Source organism: Balaenoptera borealis (assembly GCF_965194805.1).
Source record: "Balaenoptera borealis genome assembly, chromosome: 2".
NCBI classification, from domain to species: Eukaryota; Metazoa; Chordata; class Mammalia; order Artiodactyla; family Balaenopteridae; genus Balaenoptera; species Balaenoptera borealis.
In genome coordinates this window covers 15,324,017-15,350,747 of record NC_138867.1, presented here as the reverse complement: position 1 = coordinate 15,350,747, position 26,731 = coordinate 15,324,017, and the positions used below count along the sequence as shown (strand labels likewise).

At 39.0% G+C, this 26,731-nt stretch overlaps 1 protein-coding gene across 2 annotated transcripts in view; it reads right to left on the bottom strand.

The window, feature by feature from the left end:
- Nucleotides 1-8,623: 8,623 nt before the first annotated feature.
- Nucleotides 8,624-26,731, bottom strand: part of BASP1 (brain abundant membrane attached signal protein 1) — a 49,920-nt gene continuing 31,812 nt past the window's right edge. The window contains exons 1-2 of one of the 2 annotated variants that reach the window (XM_082380485.1): nucleotides 21,578-21,707; nucleotides 8,624-10,212 (exon numbers count right to left, since the gene is read on the bottom strand). In XM_082380485.1, coding sequence (XP_082236611.1) covers nucleotides 9,520-10,203 — 684 coding nt within the window. In that variant the 5' untranslated portion in view covers nucleotides 10,204-10,212; nucleotides 21,578-21,707 and the 3' untranslated portion in view covers nucleotides 8,624-9,519. Of the gene's footprint in view, nucleotides 10,213-21,577; nucleotides 21,708-26,731 lie in introns of those variants that run through there. The other variant, XM_082380484.1, reaches the window with a different exon arrangement.

Below are 26,731 nucleotides of genomic sequence, written 5' to 3'. Positions count from 1 at the left end.
CGTCTCAACAAATATTTTAAAAATACTAAGTGAGAAGCAACATTCAAAGTACTGGAGATAAGAGAATGAGAAATTATGTTTCTGCCCTCAAGTCACTCACAGCCTAGTGAGGGAGCTATACGACACAGAGGATTTGAAAAAGTCCAGTGAGTCTGGATTTTAGGAAATATTTGGAGAAACAGAGACAAGGCTGCATATTTTCTTTAGTCCACCACTGGGTTCCAGGTACTGTGCTTCAGGTCCATTATATCATTGATCTTGGTGACAAGCCTATGAGTTGGGTGGTATTATTATTCCCATTTTACAGATAAGGAGGATGAAACACCAAGAGGTTAAGTCACTTGCCCAAGGTCGCTGAGCTCAGAAAGTCTCAGAGACAAGCTTCAAACCAGGAGTCTGCTAACAGCTTCTCAGTGCAGGTTGTGAAAGAGGAAGGGTCAAGGAGCACAAAGGCACGGGAGGTCTTCGGAGAGATGTGAGGTGTGTGCCGAGCCCACATGGAAAGCAGGTTCACCCACGTGTGCTTTGTTTGAGGGCCAGCCTGCAAGGTCTACTGAGGCAAAGTGGAGAATACCTCTTTGGCCATTAAGGCCAGAACTTACTGTCCTCAAAGGGAATGTTAAAGCTTAATCTCTACATCTCTCATCTCCGGTTACCATCAGTCAACACACAGTGTAAGCTACCGGGGGGCCCCATTTGCTGCGACATCGTCCTCCCCATAATGCACTCTGTTTCCCTGCCTGGACTCAGCTGCGCTCTCCTCCCCACCTCCCAGACTCTGCTCCAGAAGCGCAGCGTCATAGCAAGCAGAGGCCTTTTGCCCTCCATTGTCTTTTTGGAACGTCCCTCCTCCCTCCCTGCCTTAAAGGGAGCCAATGAGGATGAGCTCCCTCCTTGCTTCCTACAGCAACTTCCAGAAGTCTGGTCTGCAATGGTCCTGTGCAACACAGCACCAAGTCTGCCTCGAGGCTTCTGCCCTTTGACCAAAGCATCCCCTCCCCCTCACATTTTCATGGGCTCCTGCTTACTCCTTCTCTTTCCCCACATCTTGGCCACCAGCCTCCTGGGTGGCATTGCCTTCCAAGCGGACAACTTAGCTCAAGTCCTGGCCTCTCAGTGTCTTCACTTCCTCTTATTCAATAACCCACTCACCCCCTCAGCGACCTTCTTCCTCAGTCACCAGGAAAACTGTCACTGTGCAAAACTTCTCCACTTCCAAAATTTCCACTTCAAGTGTCCTGCTCCATTTCTCAAACATGCTTTTCCAGCCACTCTTACCAAGACTGTGGTTCGACTTCCCCACGGTGTTTATCGCACGGACTGCTTTCCTTTCTCCCCATCCACCCACCCATCTCCTGGTTCTTCACTCTCTCGGTCTTACTTCCATAGGATCGCCACCATATCAACAACAATCTTGCCAGTTCCCTAATTGGGTTTTGAGGGCTGGGTTTCTGTCACATGCACCTAGAAAAATCCAACCCTGGAGGCCCCCAGCTGTGCTCTTTTTATGTGTCTGCACCCAAGTAGCCAAGGAATTCTGGGGAAGAGCAAGCAACGGAGCATCATTACTCATCGTTCAAGATCAGCCGTCTCCAATGGGCCCTCAAGTGTGTCTCACCACCTTACTAAACTTCGAGGGTCACCTTGCAGATCTTCCTTCTTCTGCATCTTCAAATCTCCTACTAAGCTTTCTGCCCAGCACCCCAGCTGGCCCCCCTCACTCGCAGTAAATACTCTTGCCTCAGAGGAATAGTCATGACTTTTTTGAGAACAGGAGAGTAATTTGGACCCAGACCTGATGCAACACTCCTTTTCAGTAGTTGTATGGCCTTTTCTGGCTGTCGTCATGGCAACTGTCAACTCTCATGGCACTGGTGGGTGTGTCTTTAGCATGCTAATGTATTACAATGGGCATATAATGAGGCTCAGGGTCTACTGGAAGTCAAATCTTTCACCATCTTGGGCCTAGTTGCTTCTAACCAGTTCTTGTTTTGTTTTCTTTGCAGCTTCCTCCTGAAACTTAGATAAGAGTAGTTGGTTTCCATTTGAGGGAGACGCAGGGGTATGATTCTGGGGCAACAGCCTTGGTAACACTTATGTACTATGTACTGTGCTAAATATGTCCTTTGATTCTCTCCACAAGCCCCCAAGACAGGCATATTCTCTAGTTTTCAGATTAGTATATTGAGGCTTTGAGAAGTTAAAGCTGTCCCAGGTCACAGAGTTAACTAAATAATAGAGGTAGGATTCCAGGTCTTCACCTGCTATACACAAGGCAATTCATTTTCCCTCCTTGAGTCATATCTTAGTTATCTCAGTAAACTAATTCGAATATTCTCAGGGAAACCATCTTGGATTTTGACATTTCCCCCCCACCCCACCCCCCAAATGGTTTCCATGCCTTGCATGTGTGTTTTATTTTTTTCCTACAAACTAGGCTGTCTCATCTAGGATAATTTGGGTCTCAATTCCACAGTCATTGCTTTTGTATTTCCAAGGAAACATTAAGAAATGTCTTCCCATTACATTTTCCTTTACAATTTAAGTAGGATAGACAAGCCAGAGCTTACAATCCCAGCTTTTTTTAGGAACTGAAGCCTCTGTTGTGGTTCATTGAGTATCTATCAAGAGCTGGTTACTTCCAGCTCTTATTAAAAATATTCACAGCAACTTATTATTACTCCTTTTTTCCCTAATGAGGTAAGGGAGCCTCAGAGATGTTAAGTAATTTACTTAAGATCAAATAATCCACAAAAACAGATTCTAACCCAAGTCTCTTTGCAAATCTTGTCAAAGTTACACTATCTCAGTGGATTCCCAAAGAAGGGCTTTATGAAACTCTTCCCCTCCCTCTACCTCCCATAAGAACTACTGGTTCAGAATCATGGCTTGGTGCCTGGAATGTTTTTATTTCAATACCTTGGAAAATTTTATGTAGTCGGGTTTTATGGCATTTCAGAACCACTGCCCTGAATTCTGGAATAGAGTTTCTGGAGGTGAAACCTTTAGGATTCCCTTTTAATAAGCACTCTACATCAAAGACTGCTTCAAATTATGTTAGATTCTGAATATATCTTCCCTTAATCTCCCTGTTATTCTTATAGATAAATAGGGGTGGGAGGGGGGAGAGGAGACGTAAGTAAAGTATAGGTAAGTTCCAAGTAAAGTATATTGTTCTTCCTGAACAAAGAACAAATAAATAATAAGCATTGTGCAAAGTAAAAAACAAAACAGTACACTTAAAGTGTATTTAAGGAGTACACATTTAAAATGTATATAATTTTTATAGTTCTGGCCCAGTGTATGTATTTGCCTCAGTGTGAATTCAGTGGAAGGAAGGTAGGAAGGAAGGAAGGGAGAAAGGGAGGGAAGACAGTGACCATATCACTTTAGAATTTGATTAGTTGACCAAAAAATGTAGAAGTAGGAGACTTGATAGGAAAGACAAAACGCAGAGGAAACAGAATAAGGAAGAGAGGAAATAAAAGACAAAAAGAGCTATAATGAAGTTCTGACAAGCATCAGAAATGTAAGCAACTCTTCTTTGTCTTCTAATTATGTTATTTTTCGTTTTTTGTTTTTTTTTTTTACTAGTGTATGTGTGTGTGTTTTATTTTTATTTTGAAAAGGTAGAATTTGCTCTGAATGTCAAGGCATTTTCAGCTCCTGCCAAAGAAGGCAGTTGAATAGGTAGCAAAATATAGTCTCTATTATGCTCAGCAAAAAAAAAAAAAGAAAAGAAAAAGAACCAAGAACCCTCTGGGGAATTTGCATACTAGCCAGACTCTGGTGGCTGCGGTGGGTGGCTCTGGCTGACAGGCAGCTCTATTCTTAGACGTCTGGGCTGAGGCAGAGGGTAGCACGGAAACTGTTCACTGCTGCTCTAGGACCTTCTTCTAATCGGAGATTTTAATGGGGTTCACCTGTCAGATCAAATTTCCCAAACCTGCGCAAAAGGCAATTGGAATCAGACATGTCATTTCCCTTCTGCTCATGGCAAATGTCCAAGCAGGGTCCTTTCTGTCAGTAAAGTACTAAAATGTAGTCTTTCTCTTCCATTAAGAGGATTGCTTTCTTTTTAAGGGCTCAGGGATTTTTTTTCTTTTTTTCAATTTTCTTCGGTGTCCTTTTTGTTAACAAAAGTGTATTACAAGTGAATGTGTTTTCCTCCAGGTTAAAAAAAGTGCCTTTTTCCTTTGAGTAACAATGTCATGGGCCTGACTTTCTGGATGTGTGGCTCTTAAGTACAATCCAATAGACATTCAGGATTAATTTAGTCAATTATAAAGCAAGCGTCTTTGGTACCTATTCCTACATATTTTCTACTTGAATAAAGTCATAGCTTAAAAAGCCAAAAGATAGTGAGGTTGCCAGTAGGCTTTCTAATGATTGAAACTCAGTCTTTAAGATATATTTTTTTAATGTATCAGATTATTTATGTAAGTTAAAAAAAATAGATTTCTTTTTAAGTTTTAGTAGACCTTCCCACACCCATGACTTCAGGGAAGCCCGCAGCTTGTCTGGCTTTCTTTTTGTCATCTGAAACTCTGCCTCAGAATTAGGGAAATACATGTAAAGCCATATTCAAGATGAGAATTCCCCAATACATCATTTTTGAGACACTTTTACTCTTACTCTTTTAAATCCTGGGCTATATAAGCAAAAACATATGTGAAGAAAGCAAATATGAAAGCTTTCTAGATGATTCTAAATTGGTGCTTATTGCGCTATCATTTTGTCATTCGACCATTAAAGACATGAACCTGAGGGAGTTAAAACAAAAGAGGTGGATACATTATAGAAGGTTAATTAATTTATAAGTGAATGATATTAAATGTGAATTTTCCTGGACTCAGAGGGAAACTTGGGGGAAACATAAAACTACCTTCAAAGGGAACAAAATGAGGAACAAATGTGATATTTGGACCTTAGGAGAATATGAAGGTCAAGTGTACATGAGATAGAGATATATGATATTGCTATTTGATTTTTCTATTTCAATGTGTACAGTTGTACTAAGTATTCTTTTTCAAGAGCATAGTTCTTCTTTAAATAGATATTCCCTCTAGGAATTCAAATATGTAAATGAGTGGAAGTATACAGCTTCAGAAGGAAAATTGCTTTTAATAAAATGAAGACTGAGAAAAACTTGTAGAAATGTACTGAACCAATGGTTCCTGGATTTCGAGATTTCATATGCTAATAAAATTTCTATCCTTAAAAAGGCATGCAGCATATAGGCTCATAAAAAGAAATAGCTTTTTTTTTTAAATCAAAGACATATACCTTTATGAAAAACTCTCTACATTACTCTCTTAACTTTTTCATGAACAGAAAGGGTAAAAAAATGTGACATCTTAGCCAAATAGCAGTCCCTGAGCTAAACATTTAAAATATGAACTACTTGGCTGACCAAAAACAGTGTCAGTTATAAATGAAACAAATTTTGCCTCCTTTTATAAGGATGCATAGAAAAGCTCATCCGATTAATCCCACAAATATTAGTGGCATGGCTATTTGGTATATTCTTAAAATTATCTTCCAAGCATCTGATTTCCACTATTGTGTAAATTAGTTAAAAATAAAGATCAAAATAACTGTGCTGTTACTCTGGAAAATAGAAATCAAAAGAATGGAGATCAAGCTCATCAATCTTGAGACAAGAATTGGATAACAACAAAATAGTTAATTCTCTAAATAGTAGATTATTTTCCCATAAATGAAACTTGACTGAAATTGCTGTATGTCAAAGCTTTATATATGTAAAGGAACAACATAAGATGGGTGTCTCAAAGCCAGCTCTGACAGTGGACATCAGTTGATATGCTGAATGTTTCAATGAAGAAACATTTGTGTTTCAATATACCATGGTATTTCATTTAATGAAAATTAAGCTTTCAGGATGCTTTATGAGAACAAAGTGTGTAGTTGCTGGCACCTAATCATTTTCCCAACTTAGGCAGCTAAAGAATGTCTAGATCCCATCAGTACCTGGCGGTTGACAATATACACTGGACCTGGGTCCGACCCCACTGAAAGGAAGGACGCCCTCTAAGAATGACAAATGGCATCCCTGGATGGTGGCCATGTGTGGCCTCTGCCTCAGTGGCCAGGGACAGGCTGAAGATGGCCTGCTCTTAGGGTTGAGGCCAGGTAGGATCACCATGGCACACCCCAGCTCTTGAGGACTGGGGTCCATCCCTATCATGCAGAGGCAGTGTCAGCTGCTGGACAGGACACCCAAGGTAGAGGGACAAAGCTGGTCACTGTGGACAAATTCATTTCAATTCCTGTTACGTTTCCTACCTGCAGTATGTCCATAGGCACCCAACAAGTGTTAGGTCCTGGAACCCTTTCTTCTTCGTAAAGCAGACGTTAAACACGCATGAGGTAGTTAAGCCAAACATGTGGGGAGTCTCCAAATAACTTGCCAGTTAAGCAAAGTCTGTGCATTACCTTCACTTTATTTAAGATCATTCATGAGAAGGGAGCAATCGAGGTTCCTCCGAAGTTGAAATGGATGCTCAATGTTGTTCCTTCCTGACTAAGCCCATCACTCCCACACGCAAAACACGTTCTGCTGAATATACAATGTCAAACTAAGTTTTTCTTAACTATGGTAAAATTAAATGTCATGAGCCACAGTTAGGTTAAAACTCTGATTTAAATATTTGGAGGACCACATTTCTGATACTTTTTAATTGCTGGAACACCTACTAGAGTTAGAAAAAAGAAAAACCGCTCAGATTTTAATTCTCCCGCAAAACAACTTTAAGTGTAAACAAACTAGGAAAAATGCCTCCTTAGTTTCGTTTATCCCTAAACAGCAATTTATAGTGATAAACGCTAATCCAGGAGGCTGATTTGATTGTTCTAATCACCCAAAATCCTAGTGAATTTTTTTATTAAAAGATGAAAAGAGTGAATTTATATGACTTCCATCAAGCACATCTATCTGCAAGAAATGCGTGGTATTTAATATAAGTAACTATTTAAATGTCCTCCATGGTTCATAGAATCTGTTATCTCCCCACCACCACGACCAACCCACCCCTGAGCTATTTTACATCTGCTAGGACACACCAGTAATAATTTGGACATTCCTCTGCTATTTTGCTTACCTAAAACAGTTGCTTGGTGGTTAATGTGTTTACATATTTCTTGTTTGTTGTGCTTTCAAGCATTAAGAGTTCAAATTTATTTCACTATAGAAACAAGAACCAAAAGTGCCAAAAGTTGATCACAGATATGAATTAAACCCAACAGGGATATTGGCCTAGTATCCAGTTTCACCATTTCTTCTTCTCCAGTATTACCCACTGGCAACATCTCAGGTGTGGTACATACTAGACTACTGAGACGATAATTGGAGGGGACTTTTTTCTCCTTTTTTACTTCACCATGTGTAATGTAACCCGTTAAGAACCGAAGAAGGTTCATCCTCACCCACTATATCACTAGTGTCCATCTGAGAATTAATTCCAGTATATTGGCCCTTCACAAATTCTAAAGAAAATTTTCTAGGTTACAGGGTGAAACTGTATTTACTACTCTAGGTAATTACCACCCAATCCCACTCTCCCCAAAACCTGCCATTTAGCTGATTCAATCATGAGAAATCTTTGTAGTGGCTAGCATTAAATTCATTTTTAAGTGTTTTATATTTGAGATTTGGTTTCTAATATCCAATCGGAAAGACCAAAATCACTACCGAGAGATTAGAGACAATTCCTTCTTTTCTTACATTATAGAATTGATACGTGTGCCTGGCTTCCCCATAAAAGCCACTGCTGACACCAATTCTCCAGCCCCTTCCCCACCTACAGAACACATGAGCAAACTGAGGGTCACTATTCCAGCTCTGCGGGAGAAACCGAGGGACAGAAGTGACATCACATCTGTTGGTATATACCTATCCATCCTATAAAATCGTCATCAGACATATATACAAACTATTAAATATTTCAGAAGTAAAAGGGGCTTTGCCTTAACCCTCTTGTAGGTAGAGCAGAGAAGCCTGCAGGTTGGATGTGACTTAAAAGCCATGAGTCATCAGTCAAGTCATTAGTCAAGGCAAAATGTGAACAGGAATCCGGTCACTGTAAAGGCCAGTTCCATGCTTGCTTTCACCCCACTGCTATCTCATGGCCTGCTCACAACACTCAGGTCCCCTTTCTGGGCTCTATCATGACTACGGTACATAAACAGATAAAACGAAACAATCTTCAGTGGCTTCACCACTTACATACGTGTGATGTTTCTATAAGACCTTATAATTCTCTTCTACCCAGCCTTCAAGTTCAAATCCATTTATTGTCTTATAATGTATTTTATTCAAAATATCTGTGACTTTTAAGTAAATTTTAAATTAAATTAAAACACCCACATTTTTTAATAGGGTGTATCTCCACAGACACAGTAAGTCTTCAGTTTACCTTCTTCCAAGATTTACTGACACAGATCCAGCTAATTTTTTAAAAAGATAACATTGAGGATCCTGCTTTATACTTCTATCCAAATATACCCATGAAAATGCCCAATACATTGTTCTGTTCTCTACTGAGGCGATTACAGAGCAGGGGGCAGCGTGCCGGTGGTAAAAGAAACCAGTAATCCTCGTGACTTCAGTTTAATTGTTTAACTTTATTACTGTTGCACCATTTATACAATTACATATAATTTCAATGCATCCATTGTACATTTTTTTTGTTTTTTTTTTATTTTTATTTTTTTCCATTTTCCAATGAGTGGTGTGTTGGTGTCTGTGACACAGAATGGAAGAGAAAACTGGAACTGCAATGAACGCAGACTTTTTTTTTTTTTTTTTCATTTCCACTGACCAATAAACAGAACTACAGGTGCACCCAACCACGGACATGCATTAACTCGTCATGAGAAATCTAGGGAGGCTAAGTAGGATGAGAGAATGTTTGTTACTCCCAAAAAGACCTGGGAAGGAAGAATGGAGTATTGGCATTGAGATACATGTGGACAGGCTACGTGGGCTGTCTGAAAGTTGGCATTCATCCACAACATTAAAAAAATATCAAAATAAGAAAGGCTGTAAATGAAAAAGAACACACAGAAAATACTGCTTTCATAAAGATCTGATTGCCTCGGCACAGGCCCTGCGGGCAGAATCAAACGCATCACTCCCAACTCCCCTTGCAGAAGACAAGATGCTCAGATCTTAGTGGCGGAGTGCATGTAGCAGCAGTTCAGGTACAAAAGATGTACTGTACTTTCAGACATCGAGCTTTCAAATCCAGGACTGATTGGTAGAGTTGACCGAAGGTATATTAGATATTTCCCCACAAAAATACTATTTGGATTCTCCCCCCCCCCTCCCTTGATGGGAACACATCCTTATTCTTGGGCAATACATATCATTACTTCCAATCTGAAACAAGTTAGTATAGGAGAGAGAGAGAGACAGAGAGAGAGAGCGAGAGAGACAGAGAGAGACAGAGAGACAGGTCGTCGTTAAGCGGTATTCTTCTTTTCCATAGGCTGTCCTTGTTACTCTTTCACTGCTACGGTTTGATCAGAATTAGCTGCCGGGGTCTCGGCGGGTTTGACCTCGTCTGCGGGGGCTGCGGGGGCCTGGGCCTTGGGCGTGGGACTGGGCGCTTCCGTGGCCGCCGGGCTCTCCTTGGAGGATGGGGCAGCCTCAGTGCTGCTGGGTTTTGAGTCTGAAGCTGGGGCCCCGTCACCTTTCGTCTCCTGCGCGGCCGGAGCTGCGGGGGCCTCAGTCTTTGCGGGTTCCCCTCCCTCCTTGCTCTTGTCATCCTTGCTGGGGGCCGCGGGCTCCGCCGCCTCGGTCTCCGCAGCCGTGGGATCGCCGCCCGCGGCGGGGCCCGAGGCGGCCGCCGGCTCCTGCTCAGCACCCTTCGGGGGCTCGGGCTTCCCCTCGGCTCCCTCCACCGGCTCGGGCTCTGCCTTCGGGGCGTCTTCCTTGGCCGCCTCTGTGTCTTTCTCGCCTTCCTTGTCTTCGGGCTTGTTGGCAGCGTCCTGGGCATGCTCCTCTGGCTTCTCCTCCGTGCCCTCCTTCACCTCTGGGGTCTCCGCAGCCGCCTGGGTCTCATTCTCCTTCGGGGTTCCCTCCTCTTCTGTCCCGGCTCCTTCTGCCTTCTTGTCTTTGTCCTTGGGCTTCTCATCATTCACATTGTACCCCTTCTTCTTCTTGCTCAGCTTGCCTCCCATCTTGGCGTTCTGTAACAAAACATAACACAAAACGAAGAGAGAGTTACTCGCGGCTCTAGACCAAATGTCTGTGTCCTCCCAAATTCATAGGTTGAAATCCTAACCCCCAGCGTGACGGTATTAGGAGGAGGGGCCTTTGGGAGTTGCGGGTGGAGACCTCATGGATGGGATCAGTGACCTCACAGGAGATACCCCACCACAGAGCTCTCTGGCCCCTTTCCCCATGGGCCCACGCAGCCAGAAACCAGCCATCTACAATCACAAAGCAGGTCCTACCAGACACCAAATCTGCCTGCACCTTGGTCTGGGACTTCCCAGCCTGCAGAAGTGTGAGAAATAAATTTCTGTTGTTTACAAGCCACTCGGTCTATGGTAATTTGTTATAGCAGCCCCAGTGGAGGAAGCTGCTTGTTCTGTTTACAAAGTAAACAGCTCAGAACACTACCGAACTGTACACTTTAGAAAGGAAAACATGGAAAATCTTATGCTACATGTATTTTGCCACAATTAAAAAAAAAAAAAGGAGTCATAAAAAAAAAGTGTCTAATCATAGTAAGCCAAGGACATACCAAGCTGAGATCAAAGAAGCAGTGATTAAAAGAAGACTAAGCTTGTCAATTGTAAAGAGAAGTGGTGCAGTATTTGTTTTATCTGCTTTCCGATGTCCGGCTCAAACACCAAGTCTTGAACAAAATGGCAGTGACAGCCATTTTAGGTCTATAGTAAAGCTAGTAAAAGGTGTCATAACTTTAAAACACTTTGCAAAGAAATGGCACAGCTGGAAAATCACAAATTTCAAGAAAATAATCTCTAACTCCAAACTCCTTTCAAACTCCATCATTCATATATATGCACATATATGCACACACATCTTCAAAGACCAAATGCAAGGAGGATTTAGTCTATCTCATTATTAAGAAGGACCCATTAAAGGAAAACTATCACGCAGAAAATGAAAAGCATGGTGTTGCCAGTTACATTTGGTTTGTTAGTTGTGTCATACTTGTATTCATTGCTTTTCAAGGTATTTTCGGCTTAAAAGAAATAGTTCCATGGTAATATACAAGTGTCCTTCATTATCAATTTCCTGATGAGAAGTCAAACTAGATACGCAACTTCAATGGTCATTAACAGCCTATTTCACTCAAAGTTAAGTCTCCAACTTCCTGGAGGTTGACACTTTTATTCTATGAATATATTTGGATCCTGAATTTTTCTCCTCTGGTACTAAAGCATTAATCCAAATCTGTAATCAATTATAAATTTAAAAATAATAAATTCAATCCAGGACCGTTGTCGGAGCTAAACAGGCACTCCATTTCTTTTTGTTCAAGTGTATTTTTACGGCATCATATATCAGTGGGAATCCACTGAAATGTTGCTCTTTAGAGGAAAATCTGTTGCCTTTCCTTGATGAAGCATGGCAGAAATTATATGGCAATATCCTCTTTAGTCCACACAAATAAGTCCAGGAGAGAAAGAGAGAGAAAAAGAGAGAGGACACACGCCTTGCCCTGTGCCCCATGTACCGGTGTACAGGTGAGACCTCTGGTTCTGTTCTAGTTCAGGGCTGTCTCCTGGCAGAATTATACTGTACTCTTTGACCAATCTTTTTTTGTGTTTTTTTTTAAAGTATTTTCCATTTAGAACAGAAAATTTGCTGCTTATACATTCCATTCCTTGGAATCATGACTCAGGACAGTGATAACCTACATTTATCTTATTTAGAAGCCAGGTGTTAAGTAGAAGAGTGCTATTCTTCAGTCAAAATTTGTCTCACCACTCTATACGTGAATCTCCTGTTGGAAACTGGGGAAGAAAAAAAAAGGAACAAACCGAAGGATGACGAAAAAACTGCTCCAATTCTCAAGGAAGGCCTTTATTACGTTATCAAAGTAAGAATTTCTCTTACACATTTCTTTCTAAAAAGAGAGTGGCTTTTGGTCATAACCTACTTCAGACATCTGACAGGCTCTATTTGACTTAATTTTTGGTTATTTCTCCCTCAGAAGTGGGAGCAAACATATATGGTAAAAATACTTTAAATGCACCTTTATCCTGAAAGCAATCACAAAACAATAGATGAAAATCTGAAGAAATAAACTGGAGCAGTATTTTAAATTGTAGTTTATAACTCTTTCATTGAATTCTTAATTACCCAGTATGCATGAATGGTGCACGTCAAAATGTCAGCTCTGATGTTTCAAGATATTTTGGTACATTAGTTTAGAGCTAAGAAAGAGAAAACCTGACGGGCCTGCCTTTAGGATCTTCTCCCAATTCTATAATAGAAACCCATGCACCAACTTAGAAATTATAGAATAGAAAACAAAGGATAAATGTAGTGTGTGTATGAACATAACACATGAGTGCCCCTTTCTGACCCACAAGGCATGAAATTCTATACAGCTATCCCCAGAGGCTTAAAGTCATGTTGGTTTACAAACCTAAAATCTACTTTACTAAAATTGGTGTTCTGAAACACAGTTAGGGCCACTTTCTATTCTTTATTTCTGGGTAGGAAATGAATGTACATAATCAAATTCTAAGTAAGAAAGTGTGTCTCCATTCCTGTTTGCCTTTCAAAGTTAATAAACACTCCTACTTTTGCAAATTTTCTCTTGTTAGTTATAGTGAGGTATCAGAGGGAGGCTTATAGAATCCACTAGAACCCTGGAAAAGCAGGGCAGTCTGGTTATTTCCCAAGACAATATGGGTGAAAACCTTGCCAAGAGCCAGGGATAAATTAAAATTATAACTTAAAATCTATTAACTGTTTCCAGGGGTCCAGCACAATCCTAATTCCAAACACATTACTAAACTATTTTATTTAGTCTTCTCAACAGGACCATGAGGTCATAAGTGTACCATTAGTGTCCTCCTTTTACCCGTATGGAAATTCTAACTAGCTGAGTTCATGCAGCAGTGTCATAAGCAAAAGGCCAAGCCAACAAAATTAGGTAAGGCAGGAGGGCACTATCTAGGAGGTTACAGGAAACCCCACCAAGAAGTTGGCAAATGGGCAAAGCTCTTGTCTCAGGAATGGTACCCACCTTGGGTCACAAGTTTGGTGCAGATCTAGGGTGATTCAAAACTCAAGATGTTGACAAGACAAGGATGAAATTCAGAATTTCAAGTACCCTTTGCCCCTAAACTTTTTACCACCCCATTTGCCAATGGAGATTTGTATCAAATCCTTAAGAAATAAGGAGAGTGGTGGGCATATATTTTAATTATTTCTCATTTCTATTACTTCTAATTTTGAAAGAAATCAGTTGGTATAGAAATTCAGAAGCTGGAACTTCTAAGTTAAAAAAAAAAAAGGCAGTTAAACAAACAAACAAACAAAACAAAACAAAAACAACACAGCAACTAGTAATCCATGCTGGAAGGCACTTAAACCCAAATCTAAGCTACAATGAAAGGGCTGGGATTACCTTTGCATTTCTCCACATTTGGGACATTCACTAGCCATAGAGTGACACAGCAAGAAAACTCACACCCAAGCTGATGCACTGGAACTAAAGCTCTCCATGTTGATACAATAACCAAACACTAAAGTTGATTTATTAGTTACAGCATCTCAAAGGAAAGCAAACTCCGGAGTTGCCCTTTGAAATTACAAAAGAATTCTAAGTTCCAAGGGCCAAAACTATTTGAAGACTGATGGCTTCAAATCGGCACAGAACACAACTAACAACCAACAGCAAGAGAGAGGAACTTCACTGTGTTTAATCTGGAAAATGTTGGACAGGAATTATTTCATGGAGACTTTGCACATTGCATCATGGTAGATGTTGTTACGAATCCCATCTCCACAGCACACCGGCCCTGAATCCTTGGGCAAGTTACTTACCCTCATTGTCCTTTCATTTCCTGTACGATAAGAAAGGTCAATCTTAGGAAAATTTTATGTGAGACATCAGTACAACGTTTGACATTTCATGCGCCTGCAATAAATGTTAGTTCCTTTCCCCATCATTTAGTTTTGCAATTCTTAGATAATTCTGTGCTTCTAAACCCCAAGAGAAAGGTAGAACACAGGTTCCACACCCACAAACACACACAAGTTCTAGAATCAGGAATTAGAAGCACTGTCATTAAAACATTTAAAAAATATTTTTAAATAGCATCAAGAAGACTTTCGGCAATTGTGTTCCAAGCATGCTCCTGCTGACTGGATATATGTGGAAAAGACGTTTGTACAGTTATCTGTTGTCACCATACTACCACCATACTGCTAATATTAAAATCAGTCTACTTCTTTGATTTGAATCTTTTATGTACTTAAGATTCTCGAGGTTCCAAGTCTTTTAAAAATATAAACAGTCTTATACCAAGAAATCATTTTCCAGACAGAAGTAAAAATTATAGATCAGTCATCAAATGTAACTCCTCCCAATTTGATCTGATACTGGAGTGATCACAGAAGAAATATCATTTCATCTTCCCACTACCTCTCCATCACCTGGTCCAAGGAAAGAAGAAAAAAAGTCCCTTTCAGTCATCAGGATGAAAAGAGAACCCAATTCTTCAATTAAAACTCATTTACTGACTCATATTATATACATACGTGAAAGACACAAAAAAAATTGATCTACACTTTATCTTGGCTAATAAGCTAAACATAGAATGTCTGTGAGGGAAGGTAACAGTCAAATTTCACCACCTTTTTTTTTTTTTTTTAATTTTCCACAGATGACGTTTTTCTTGTATTAAAGTCCCAAATGATTTAATATTTTTTAGGCACTAAGAAACAGTGTTTTAAATCTCCCACATCTGTCTTGTGACTTATTCCCCCCATCTTATCAAAGTGAGCCTCTATCTAGTTAATTAATCCCACTTGGCTATAAACAAATAGTCCATAAGAATTAAAATTCTGCTTTTTGGTGAAGAGAGAAAGTGACATTCTAGCACCGTTATGTGATCAAAGCAACCTTGGATGGTAGGCGGGAAAACAGAAGAGAAGCTGTGAAAGTTAGAGAGAAGATCCGTGGCAGTATGGAGCCCCCAAGCCCAGTTCTCCTTTGCCTACATCTCCCGTCAGGGTCCCAGAGAGAGATGGCATCCATGTGATGGCATCCATGTGATAGAGTAAATTCCTAGCTAGGCAGGCTAGGTAAGGTGAGGAATTTTTTGTCCTCAGAAATAAGTAAATGAAGTAAATAATAAGTGGCCTAAATACTAGATTTTAATTTTTTCTCCAAAGCAAATATTTGGAGGATTTTGTTGAGTCTTAGAGCTAACAAGTATTTCTTTTCTTGTAAAAGGAAATCCTGTTTACAAGCTAATGTTCAACTACCAAGTTGAATACAAATATAGATCTATAAGGAAAAAAAATATGATCCTACATATGCCACCCTAGCAAACCTAAAATTTAAAAAAAAAAAATTTCTTTGGGGGGTTCTGGGCAAGAAATAATTTGAAATGCTATGCTGTAATAAAGACACTCTAATAGACAAGATAATCACCTCTACAAAGCTCTTCAAATTCTTTGTTCCTTTCGCTCCAGGAAGCCCGTCAGGGAACACGGAAGATGGTCCTGAGCCATTCAAATCAGCTAAGTTGTGTTTATTTTGTACACACAATCCCAGGACACAATGGGCAAAATCACCTCTGTATAAGCTGAGTTATCATGGGGTTTCACTAAACAATCACCATTCTTGCAAATTCTAATATGATCAACTCATCCAGAACTTTCCTAATATGCACCTGATTGTTTTTCTCACCTTGAAATAAACCAATCTATCAGCATAGCCTACTGAATTAAAACTTAGTCTTTCATTTTGAGAAAATAAAGGTAGATAGGCAGAGGACAAAATGTCATTTAGAAAAAATTAAATTATAAATATTTTCTTTACGACTCATGTCAAAAACAAGCCACCTAGCACTCACTCAGTATGAAGTTTGCTAAACATAGCATGCACATTGAATGCTGCTCCCAGCTGTCAATAATTTGCTATAAAACTCTGAGCAAGTCACTTCCCCCTCTGGGTCTCAAATTTCCCATTCAGTAAAATGAAGATATTTAGTTTATTCTTTTTCTGAAAAAAAAAATTACGTATATATTATGGATGCTTATAGCACTAAACAATAAGGTATGTGTGAGAAAAATGTGCTGTGATCAATGCTATGGTCTGAATGTTTGTGTCTCCCCAAAATTCATATCCTGAAACCTAACCTCCAAGGTTATGGTATTAGGAACTGGGACCTTTGGAAGGTGATTAGGTCATGAGGCGGACTTCTCATGAATGGGATTAGTGCCCTTATAAAAGGGACCCCCATAGAGCTTTCTGGCCCCTTACAGTATAGGAGGATACAGCAAGAAGATGGCAGTCTACAACACAGAAAAGGGCCTTCACCAGAACCCAACCATACTGGCACCCTGATCTTGAAATTCTACAGCCTCCAGAATTATGAGAAATAAATTTCTATTGTTTATAAGCCACCAAGGCATGATACTTCGTTAGATCAGCCCAAATGGATGAAGACAATCAATAAAGTTCTATACTGCTGTTAATTATTACCATAAAAACTTACACCATCTTTCACCCTGAAGATCAAATTGCCAACCAGTTGGTTTATTGGTATGATTGGATTTCTTTATACATAATTTTAACATGTGTGAAGCTTGTTAAAAATCAGAAATAAAAATTTGTAAAACAACATCCAAATGTTTATCAAATACCAGACTTTTTAATGTTTTCAATTACGTTTAGGAAATGTTTTCAGGATAATGTGTCAGTTCTGTAAGTAAAGAATGGGAATGGAAGTGAACGCTGAAGACATCTTAGATGAAGATATCAGTGCTAGAAAAAATCGGTTTCATTAGCTTTGCTTATGCAGAACTACTTCATAGCGTTGTGTTTATAGAAGATGCTCAGTTGTTTCCACTTTACTTCCTTTTGATGGGTAACCTACCAACTACTGGTGGTTCTGCTTGGCAAGATTTGCTCTATGTCCAAATTTTCTGTTTCCTATATATAAAAACCAGTTATGAAACATAAACTGGTGCAATGTAGAAATTATTTTCTTGCCCTCACCATCTCCACTACCTCATCCAGAACTAGTCGATATAGCGAACAGTGTCTGCAAATCCTTTGGGAACACACGTTCAATGCAAATGCAAGTCTTGACTTTATTCTAAAGCAAGATTTGCCGTTTCATAGGGCACTAACACTGAGCACTTAGTCATGTGTGGCCTCCCGACAGGGTGTATTTTGTCTGCCAGAAACCAGCTTTCACCCACTTGCTACTGGTGAGAAAAATTATCTAAGTAGAGGCTGGATTCACTTGTTCCTCAATAAATGCTAAAATTCTCAAGTTCCTAACTAGAGACTCCTTTGTCCCCCAAAGTTCGCAAGGGATCTTTAAAGTATGAAGGGTAATTTTATTTATACCTAGGTTAATCTTCTCATGGAAAAAAAATATGATAAAGTATCTTGAATTTTACGAAGAAAGTGGATTAAATTCCTGAGCAAGAATAAGTGTTAAGATTGTCTGATACCACAAAAATGGTCTCAATTTTGCCAAAGTTGAAGGTTTTAACTGTGGCATCATTCCCTTTTCCTTCCTTCAACAAGTCTGAAGAGGTGAACACATAAGCAAACACTATTGGAAGGAACAATTTTTGTTTTGTTTTGTTTTGAATTGAGCCCAGAAAATGGAATATTTCTTCTAAGAAAAAAAAATGTTCACTTGTTCATAAAGGCCTGTATCTTTTCATGGATTCTCTTGTATGTTCAGAACCTGATTAAATAGTTTTATCTAAGAAATCTCTCATGAATTGCTTATTTCCAAAGTCAAGGGGTAATTCATTTCTACATCGATTGTATTGGAAAGCTACACCAAACAAAACTAGGACATAGAACCATTTTTACAGAGCTGTTAGAATGCAACATAGAAGATTTTGTTTGGAGTTTATCATAAGTTGGGAAAGAGTTCGAGGCCAGCTATAGGTTTTTAATACCAACAGCTTTGCTTTGGGAATATCAGCATGAGGTCACGGTGACTTTTAACACAGTAAGGGCAAAGATTCATTACTCACACATAAAAGAGAGAGGGAGAGAGTCTGGAGAAAGAGGAAGTCTCTCGTTTTGAATAGTCTCTCTTCACCCTCCCTATTCTGCTTCTGAATATCTGCTCCTCCACTGGAACCAATCTTTTTCTGCATTTTAACTTATAGAAACTGAAGCCAAATATTCAATCCCATAAGCTTCTCTAGCAGGACACCTTCGGAGGCAAGACAAAAGTATCCAGCAGTAAAGGATTTAAACCTTGACTCCATTCTGCGCTAAAGGTAAAGCAATTGTATTAGGAATAGAAGCCCATTGGAACAGTTTTCCTGTTCCCCAGTGTTAAGAAAGGAGCCAATTAGCAGACTGTGGTGAGTGGACCCATGGAGCTGACCTGGTCCTCAGTGGTCTCTATAGAAGACAGTTCTGCCCCTTCGAGAGACTGAGGCTCTCAAATGCTCTGGCTACCAAGTGAAAAAAACACACAGCTCCGTCCCTCTCCCCATATATTCCTTTGGTTTCGGTTAAGACAACTGCCAGTGTTTTAAGACATAGGCACAACCCTACCTACCAGGATAGAATCTAATCAAAATTTTAGCCGTTACGGAAGTTGTTCTTATGGCTTTCCAATAAAATGTGAGGTTTCTGGGAGCTATCATTTACTGTTTCCTTTCTTTAGTCTTTGAAATAAAATACTTGCTAAGTAGTCTGATTGAGTGCAAGTGAGGGAGAAGGGGGAAGTGTTGGATCAAAAGGAGTTTTGAGTAGGAGAAACAACAAGAGAACAGTCATCACCAACTTTAAAATTTCAGTCCTCTGAGGCAGGTCTAAGTAATAGCATACCATCAGGCATCCTAGAAGAGTCCCTCTAGAGAGCTGCATTATCCAAAGAGCTTTCAAGAACCATTCTGCATTCTGCTGGCAAGCAAAATTATTGGTAATTAAATGTTAGTGTTTATCTCAGCCCATGTACTGAATTTTAGATGTTTTGGTGTGCAGATGACCACCATTTGTGACTGCTGAATTTTCATTTAGGTAGCACTTTGTTGGTTATATCCATTAGTTAAAGCTTCCCACATCTTCAGATTAAAAAATGCAAGCCCCAATTATAGCACTGACCCTCTTCAGAAAATGCAACCTTGCATAATGACACAGTTTCCAGGCATTAACTACCCCAAAACCACGGGGATTACATGCACCGTATTCTTCCTTCAATTAGTACGTATTCCATGACATCTCCCAATTCCATTTCTCATTTGCATACTTCTACATTTTTGCTACTCTGTCAATGAACAACAATGCAATTCTGTGACAATGAAAATCACTGGCATACGTTAACTGGTGTATAAAACAAAACAAGAAAATGACTGATAATAGTATTTCTCCATATGGTCTGAAAGTTACTATATTATGGACTTCCAATGCTATTCCTATTTATATCTTCTCTCTCTACACTAATATCTAGGCATTTTCTATATAGGACAGTTTGAATCATACAAAGGGCCCATCCATTGCCAAGTTTCTATTTTGAAAATACAAATTTGGATTAATTAACCATGTCATCTAGAACCAGGAGACTAAAGTTCTTAGGGATGATGTCAAACAGATTACAATGAAAAAGATGATTCCAAGTCTATAGCAAAACCCAATCTGAATATGCAACAGTATGTGTCAGAGACTGAAGTGTTATTTCTGGTTTGATTGCTGCTTCACAGTGTGATCAAGACAAAAAACAGTCTCCTTTTGATTCTGTTTCCATCTGTGAGGCAGATATATTTTCTTCTGATTATAAGATGGATACAGAATCAAAAAGAGACTGTTTCTTGTCTTGATAACATATGAAAATGAACCAATGTTTCCTGACAAAGTTAAACATGTGACCATGGCACATTAACTGTGTCACTCTGCAAATTCAAGCTGCAGAGGTTCAACAGGTTTAAATACAAGATAATCCGCTACTGATTTTTTTAAAGTAACATACAAAGTTAGAACTGACTCATTAGTTGCATCTGCAGACAAACATCACCAGACATGTTGGCTTTACAATGACTCAGGCTGAAAGAATCCAACTTGTTGGTCAAACCTAGCTGAAGCAAATGTTGGGATAAGAGAAAGGAAAAAAATTTTTTTTTACCTTAAGGAAAGAATTTACAAAGTATGGAGAAACACAACAAATTCAAAATACATTTTCAGTGAGAACACAGGGAAAAAAATCTAAAACATACGGTTGGTTATGTCCAACAATTTCTATTTTCAACAAACAACTGTCCCTTTTCTTTCAAATATCAAAACTTTTATTCTAAAAGAGGAAAATGAAATAAAGATAATGTAGCCTATGTGTATTTTTGGTATTCCCATCAGGATGCACTTTGTCATAATGATTTGCTCTCAGGTTTTATGAATGCCTGGTGATAATTTCTATTGTTGGAATTATTGTTGTCAGTATCTGATTCAGTGAAAGCTTCCATTCAGCAATTGTGACATCACCAACATTTAGGGTATCGGAATGTCCTCTGGGGAGAGGGTACTATAGTAAGAGCTGTCAACCCATGTCAAAATTTCTAACGCCAACCTATTAAATACAAGAGTAAAATTTTAAAGAAAACATTTTCAAGATAATTTATTTCCTTGTCACAATAAAAATGTTCAACATTGTAAAAATGTACTGTAAAATGTGCAAGAAATATTTGAAAAACACAGAGATACACATACACTGCTACAACCCAATCTTCCCAAAGAGGTGGGTAAGATGAGTTAGAGCTACACAGTCAGAAAGCCCTCCTATAGAAAAGGAAATTAATCACAAGTGACACTTCCATTATTCTCCTTCATGAAGTTCAGGCTAGCCCTACAGGGCATCCTCAAAGTATCTTTGGGGATCTCTCATCAAAAATTCAAAACACAGGATAGTCTCAAGACCTTCAAATCTTCAGAAATTATTTTAGGAAAAAACAGACTTGATCTTTAGTAGGAAAAGAAAATTTTTTTGAAGTTAAGTAAGATATGAGAACATATGAGAGCAAAAAGCCTACTCTAATCTAGGTTAAGACAGAGACAATTAAAATTAGAGTAAGTTAAGCCTCATAAGAGAGGAAAAAACCCCCAGTTTTCCCAGAATAGATGACCTTTAGTTGGACTCAGGAGATGAGAAAAGTATTATAGACAAGGTGGAGTTTGAGAGAGTAGAAATATCGAAAGTACTCACACACACAGAACTTACTCTGTCTAGAACTGTCTTACTATTTAATCTTTACATATATTAACCCATTAACTGTCTCATCAATCCTACAAGGAAGAAATTATTACTACTTCCACTTTACCATGAGGAAACTAAGGCATGTTGGAGCCAAATAACTTACCCAAGATCAAATACTAGTAGTCTGGAGATGTGGTGTGAACCCTCGCACTCTGGCTCTGGAGTGAGGTCTCTTAACCATCGTGATAAACTGCCTTGAAAGATGACTAAGCTACCTTTAGATCAATATAGGGAAATAGGAAGTATTTATGTTAGAGCAAACCAACAGGAAGAATCCAGTCAAGAGTATGAGAAAACCTGATTTATATTCAGGAGCTCAGTGAGGAAGGACTCATCTACCTGGAGGGAGGTATGATGGAATATAATCTATCAAGGTTGCCTAATCGAATGTTTGAATTTAGGTGGCAGAAAGCAGAAAGCCAGCTTTTTTCCAGAAAGGGAAAAAAATAAATATGTTTCAGAAATCAACAGAGAATTTTAGGAAGCAGCTTGGAGGAGATATATTCTGCTATAAAAAGATGAAAAAAGAAACAAGAACAGGAATTGTGCGATTTGATCTTGTGACGAGTTGTTAACTACTCACCCTGGAGTGACTCAGGTTGAGGAGTGAAGACACATGCCTTTTTGGAAAGGCTCAAAGAACACATGAGAAGCCAGAAAAGATATCCACAAAGGCCCACGCTGAAGAGCGTGAGTGAAGTAAAAGCAATGTCAAGGCAAGAATTTGCAACTTTGTCAAGACTGAGTTTTGTCTATTTGTTTATAAGCAGTTGGAAGAAGTGAAAATATATACGGGAAGATGGGATGAGACAAAGAATAAAGAGTGAAACGAAAGTGGAAAGACAAAGGACAAATAATTGATAAGGCAAGGTTCGGGAAGACTCAGAAAGGTCAGTCAAGATTAACCTTGGTAAGGAGGAACCCTTAACTATACAGATGGGGGAGGGCAAGAGAGGAGTGAAATGAATTCCAAATCCAGTGGTTTTCCCAGCCTGGCCACTGGCATCACTGTCTTTCAAGTGCACGCAGTCAAATCTGAATGATTCCAGACCAAAGACTCAATAAGGTCTCTCTAGAGTAAATGTTTGATCATGTGTCTTTGAAACAGTCATTTACCTTTTGGTACTTTATCTTCTCAGTTCTTTCATATAACAGTGAGGATTTCTCAAGTACTGGGAGGAAAAGGACAGACATTTCATCAACCAAAATGCTTTAAAATGCTAAAGAATTAACATAGTGACCACTAAACCAGGAGAGGTCTTATTGTGAAAGAATTTAATGTGCAAAGTAGAGCAAATAGGCTTAGTGCATTATGAAGGGGTTTAAGAGTTTCTTAGATAAGAAATGCATAGCTGACATCTAGACCTGTATTCATACAGTATTCATGTATGAATTTTTCAAATTCTTTTCCCATTTAGGTTATTACAGAGTATTAAACAGAGTTCCCTGTGCTATACAGTAAGACCTTGTTGGTTACCTATTTTAAATATAGCAGCGTATACAAGGAACATTAATTCTGAAGAACTTCATTACTATCCTTATTCTTTCCTTATTATGCAATCTAGTCTTGGTTTTAGATAAGCCTCCATCTTTGGTTATTTACCTGTATCATCATTGCTTAACCCTTTTATATTGTGATTGTGCTGGAAGTTTTAGCAGTAAAATAGATCTGACCCCACTTCAACATCGACCTAAAGTCTAACTTCAGATTTATTCAATGTAAATATGATGACCCCAGAACAAAGATTTTGTTTTTAAGATTGGTAAAGCACGATGGGTACTTGGTAAGTACTACGGACTCACTATCCACTGAAACATGCAATTTTCAAGTTTTATAACTAACTTGAAAGAGTTATAAAACTCAGAAGATGAAAGTCTGTACAACCATATAAATTGAGTTATGTAAACTCTGCTTTCACTTAGCAGTAGAAGTAAGTATGCTAAATTAGAACTGAAACGTCCATTCCATTCAATGAGACATGGCCAAGTTCCAGGGATCATCCATGATGGCAAGCTCTAAAGCACTAGAACCCATCACATAATTAAAACAAGAATACACAGAAATCACTACAATAATATTGACAAGACATTTTTCTTTTAGGTAACTACGTGCATATCGTAGAGACCAATTCTTCAAAGTGTATCTCCTAATTGAGTCTACAAGTTTTGAGCATAAAACTCTGAATTGATGCTGCTGTTATAAATATGACAGATGACAGTTAAGCTTGTCTTGGAATATAAAGGTTAACTAAATGCAGACCTCACACAGAGGGGTTTTTTCCCCACTTTTAAAATATCCTGCCACATGCAGCAAACACTATCAGAAAACATGTATTATTCATTCTCATCTATAGTCTAATATGCTTTTAGAGTCTGCTGTACATTCACATCGTTATTTATTTGCACTTAACGGGTAAGGTGGCCCTTTCCAAAGCCCTGGTTACAGCATCCTAACATATGACTTTACATGAATCACCTGGTCTTTTATTCAATAAAGCTACTAAGTGAACCACAACCAGCCCAGGAAATTCAAGCCCCTGAGATCACTTCTGGACCTTTTCTCTCTTCCACAGAGTCAGGAAACTATCATGTCTTATCACCACAACTAATTTTGAATTCTCGAAACAGAGTTAAAATAAAGCACACGGAAAAAAACCTTACAGCAGCTGAGATTATTAATGCACTAGACAGACCATCATGGGCTCTGGAGCCATAACAGGCTTGCTCAGTGTAGCTCACTCGACAAAGACAGGCTGGTGGCCCAGGAGACGGGGAGGCGGCCCACCGACACCAAGAGGAGCTGCAATTTTACTTCTAGTAATTTCTATATCCAATCAAGGGAGGTTCACACTTTCTATGATTGCCTAAAATCGTGATATATTGACGTTTGAATGTGTTTTTCCTGCCCCCCACCCCTCCCCGGCACCAACAGCAAATGCAGCATTTCCAGTCCTAAAACTATTGCATATTTTAATATTTTTGATGAAAACCTTTCCAAAATTCTTCATATGTGTCCTGGATTTTTAAACAAAGAATGTTTTTTTTTTCTTGGTGGTGTGCTTGGCACAAATAAGGATTCAGTAAATGGATGCTGAATTAAGAAACAATGCATTAAATCCACAGGCAGAAAATATGTGCTATGTCTATCTTCAAGAGGCTACTACAATGTTGAGTTTAAGCAACACAGTGTAACATTTAATGTCCTTTGTCATCCAGCCTCTCCTTACTCTGATCTGTAGGACATTGCTAAATGGAATGTGCCGGTGACAGCGTGAGTCTTAAGCAATCCTGGAGTTGTGACAGATACATTTGATGAGGGGTGTACTGTCTTAATAAAAAAGTCAAAGACAAACATAGTGTCCACTGAAAACAGAAGGTGGAGGTGATAGACATGTATTTAACGTGACAAAGTTCATCTGACTTACACAGGCAGGAAAAACTAAGCCTCAGTAAAGATCCCGAAGGTTCTAGCACTCATTCCCACCACCCACCTTGCGCTCCCACAACTTCCGACCCTGTAACACCTTCAGGGTAGTGGGTGACAAATTACAGCATTTCCTGTTTGACGCTAGGCATCAGTGTGGGGCAAGAGATTTCAAAACACACACCAGCCTGAGACTGGCACAGCTACCACAGATGCCATACAACTCTTCAGGTGTACGGAGAGTATAGAATCAAAGCTTGGAAGGTAACACTAGGCTATGACTCATGAGTCCGTTTTAATGGGAAAATCCTAGTGAACCGATTATAGTATTAAGTGGGTAAATTATTTTACTATATCATTACCAGGAGACCTAAAGTAGATTAACTTGAACCAAAGGGAAGGAAAATCTTTGTTAGAACGGCATCCTCTAGCCCTTGAGACTGTCCACCCGTCCCCGACATTTCTGGGCCTACAAGGTTTTCCTGTAAAATAAAGGGCTCGAGCTATTTCATCTCTAAAATGTCATGTGTGTAAAACACTATTACAATAAATACCAATATAGAAAAATTTGCATGTCCCAAACTGTTTACTTGTTTGCAAAAATGGGTGCAAATAAGTACATAAATAAACGTTGCTGGTTAGAATAAATTATCATGTAACATGAAGAAAAATCAAAGCTATACCTTTAGTCAGTTGGAAGGCTAAAAAGAAGCAGAATGTGAATTAAAATTACCTAAGACCACCCATAAAAGAGGGAGCATCTAATAAGGTAAAGATCAGTGTCAGAACATTGTTATTTCTTTTGGTGTCAACTGAAATAGGCCGTCCAAGGTGCCATCTACTGAAATAAGGACATTCAACATAGACAGTGCTTTAAGATTTATTTCCTCCATTTTAGTATTGGACCTCTCACTAATTTAAGCCTAAAGTATCTTAGGGATCATTACCAAGCATGCTGTACAGTAAAAATTCCTTGCTCTAAATCACGATTCACACTTTGTGATGACTCAAACATGGGCTTCGCGATTCTTACCAAATGCTTATCTGAGAAGTGAATATAGTTATTCAAAAATTATTGAATTCTTCATTAAATACAGAAGATCCATTGCAAATTAAACATTTCTACCAACCTACCTCACTTTACTTACTCACACAGATTTATTCTGTTTATAACGCAGCTTTGAAAGCAGACTACGCTAACATCCAAACCATCCTCTTAGGTCTCATTTTACGTGGAATTAGTGAAACTTGACTGTCACAGGTGATTATAACAGACTCACGGGATTCCCCAAACACAGTCACGACATCTCAGTTCCCCCAGGCACTCGAATTTCAAAGACTTTCTGCACGAAGAGGAGAAATATTTTATTTCCTGTAAGTCACAAGGAGAGGCAAAGGCCAAACACAGAAGCAGAACTCAGCAGCAGTGAGAGGGGACATTCACCAAAGGTGCATCCTGTATTACTACTACAATGCATGCAGCCGGCCTTGCCTGGGAGGGGAAGCGCACTTTGAAATGAACAGAAAGGATGAATGACAATTATTTTAGCAGAAATTTGCCTTTTCAATTACAAATAAATGAGAAGTGCTAAAGAGAATCAAGAATCTGCTTACGATTCTTTTACAAATTAATTATGCTCATTTGTCATAATCAGCCCTTATTTGCATCCAAGATGTTGAAGTCCTCCTAGTTTGTTCTTTCATGTGAAAAGAAGTTATTTCCCTTAAAAATTCCATCTACTTCATGTTACCAAAACATTCAACTACAAAACAAATGCAGCTTTGCAATTTGAACCTATCAGAAAACTATCTACATGCAAATTCCACTTAGAA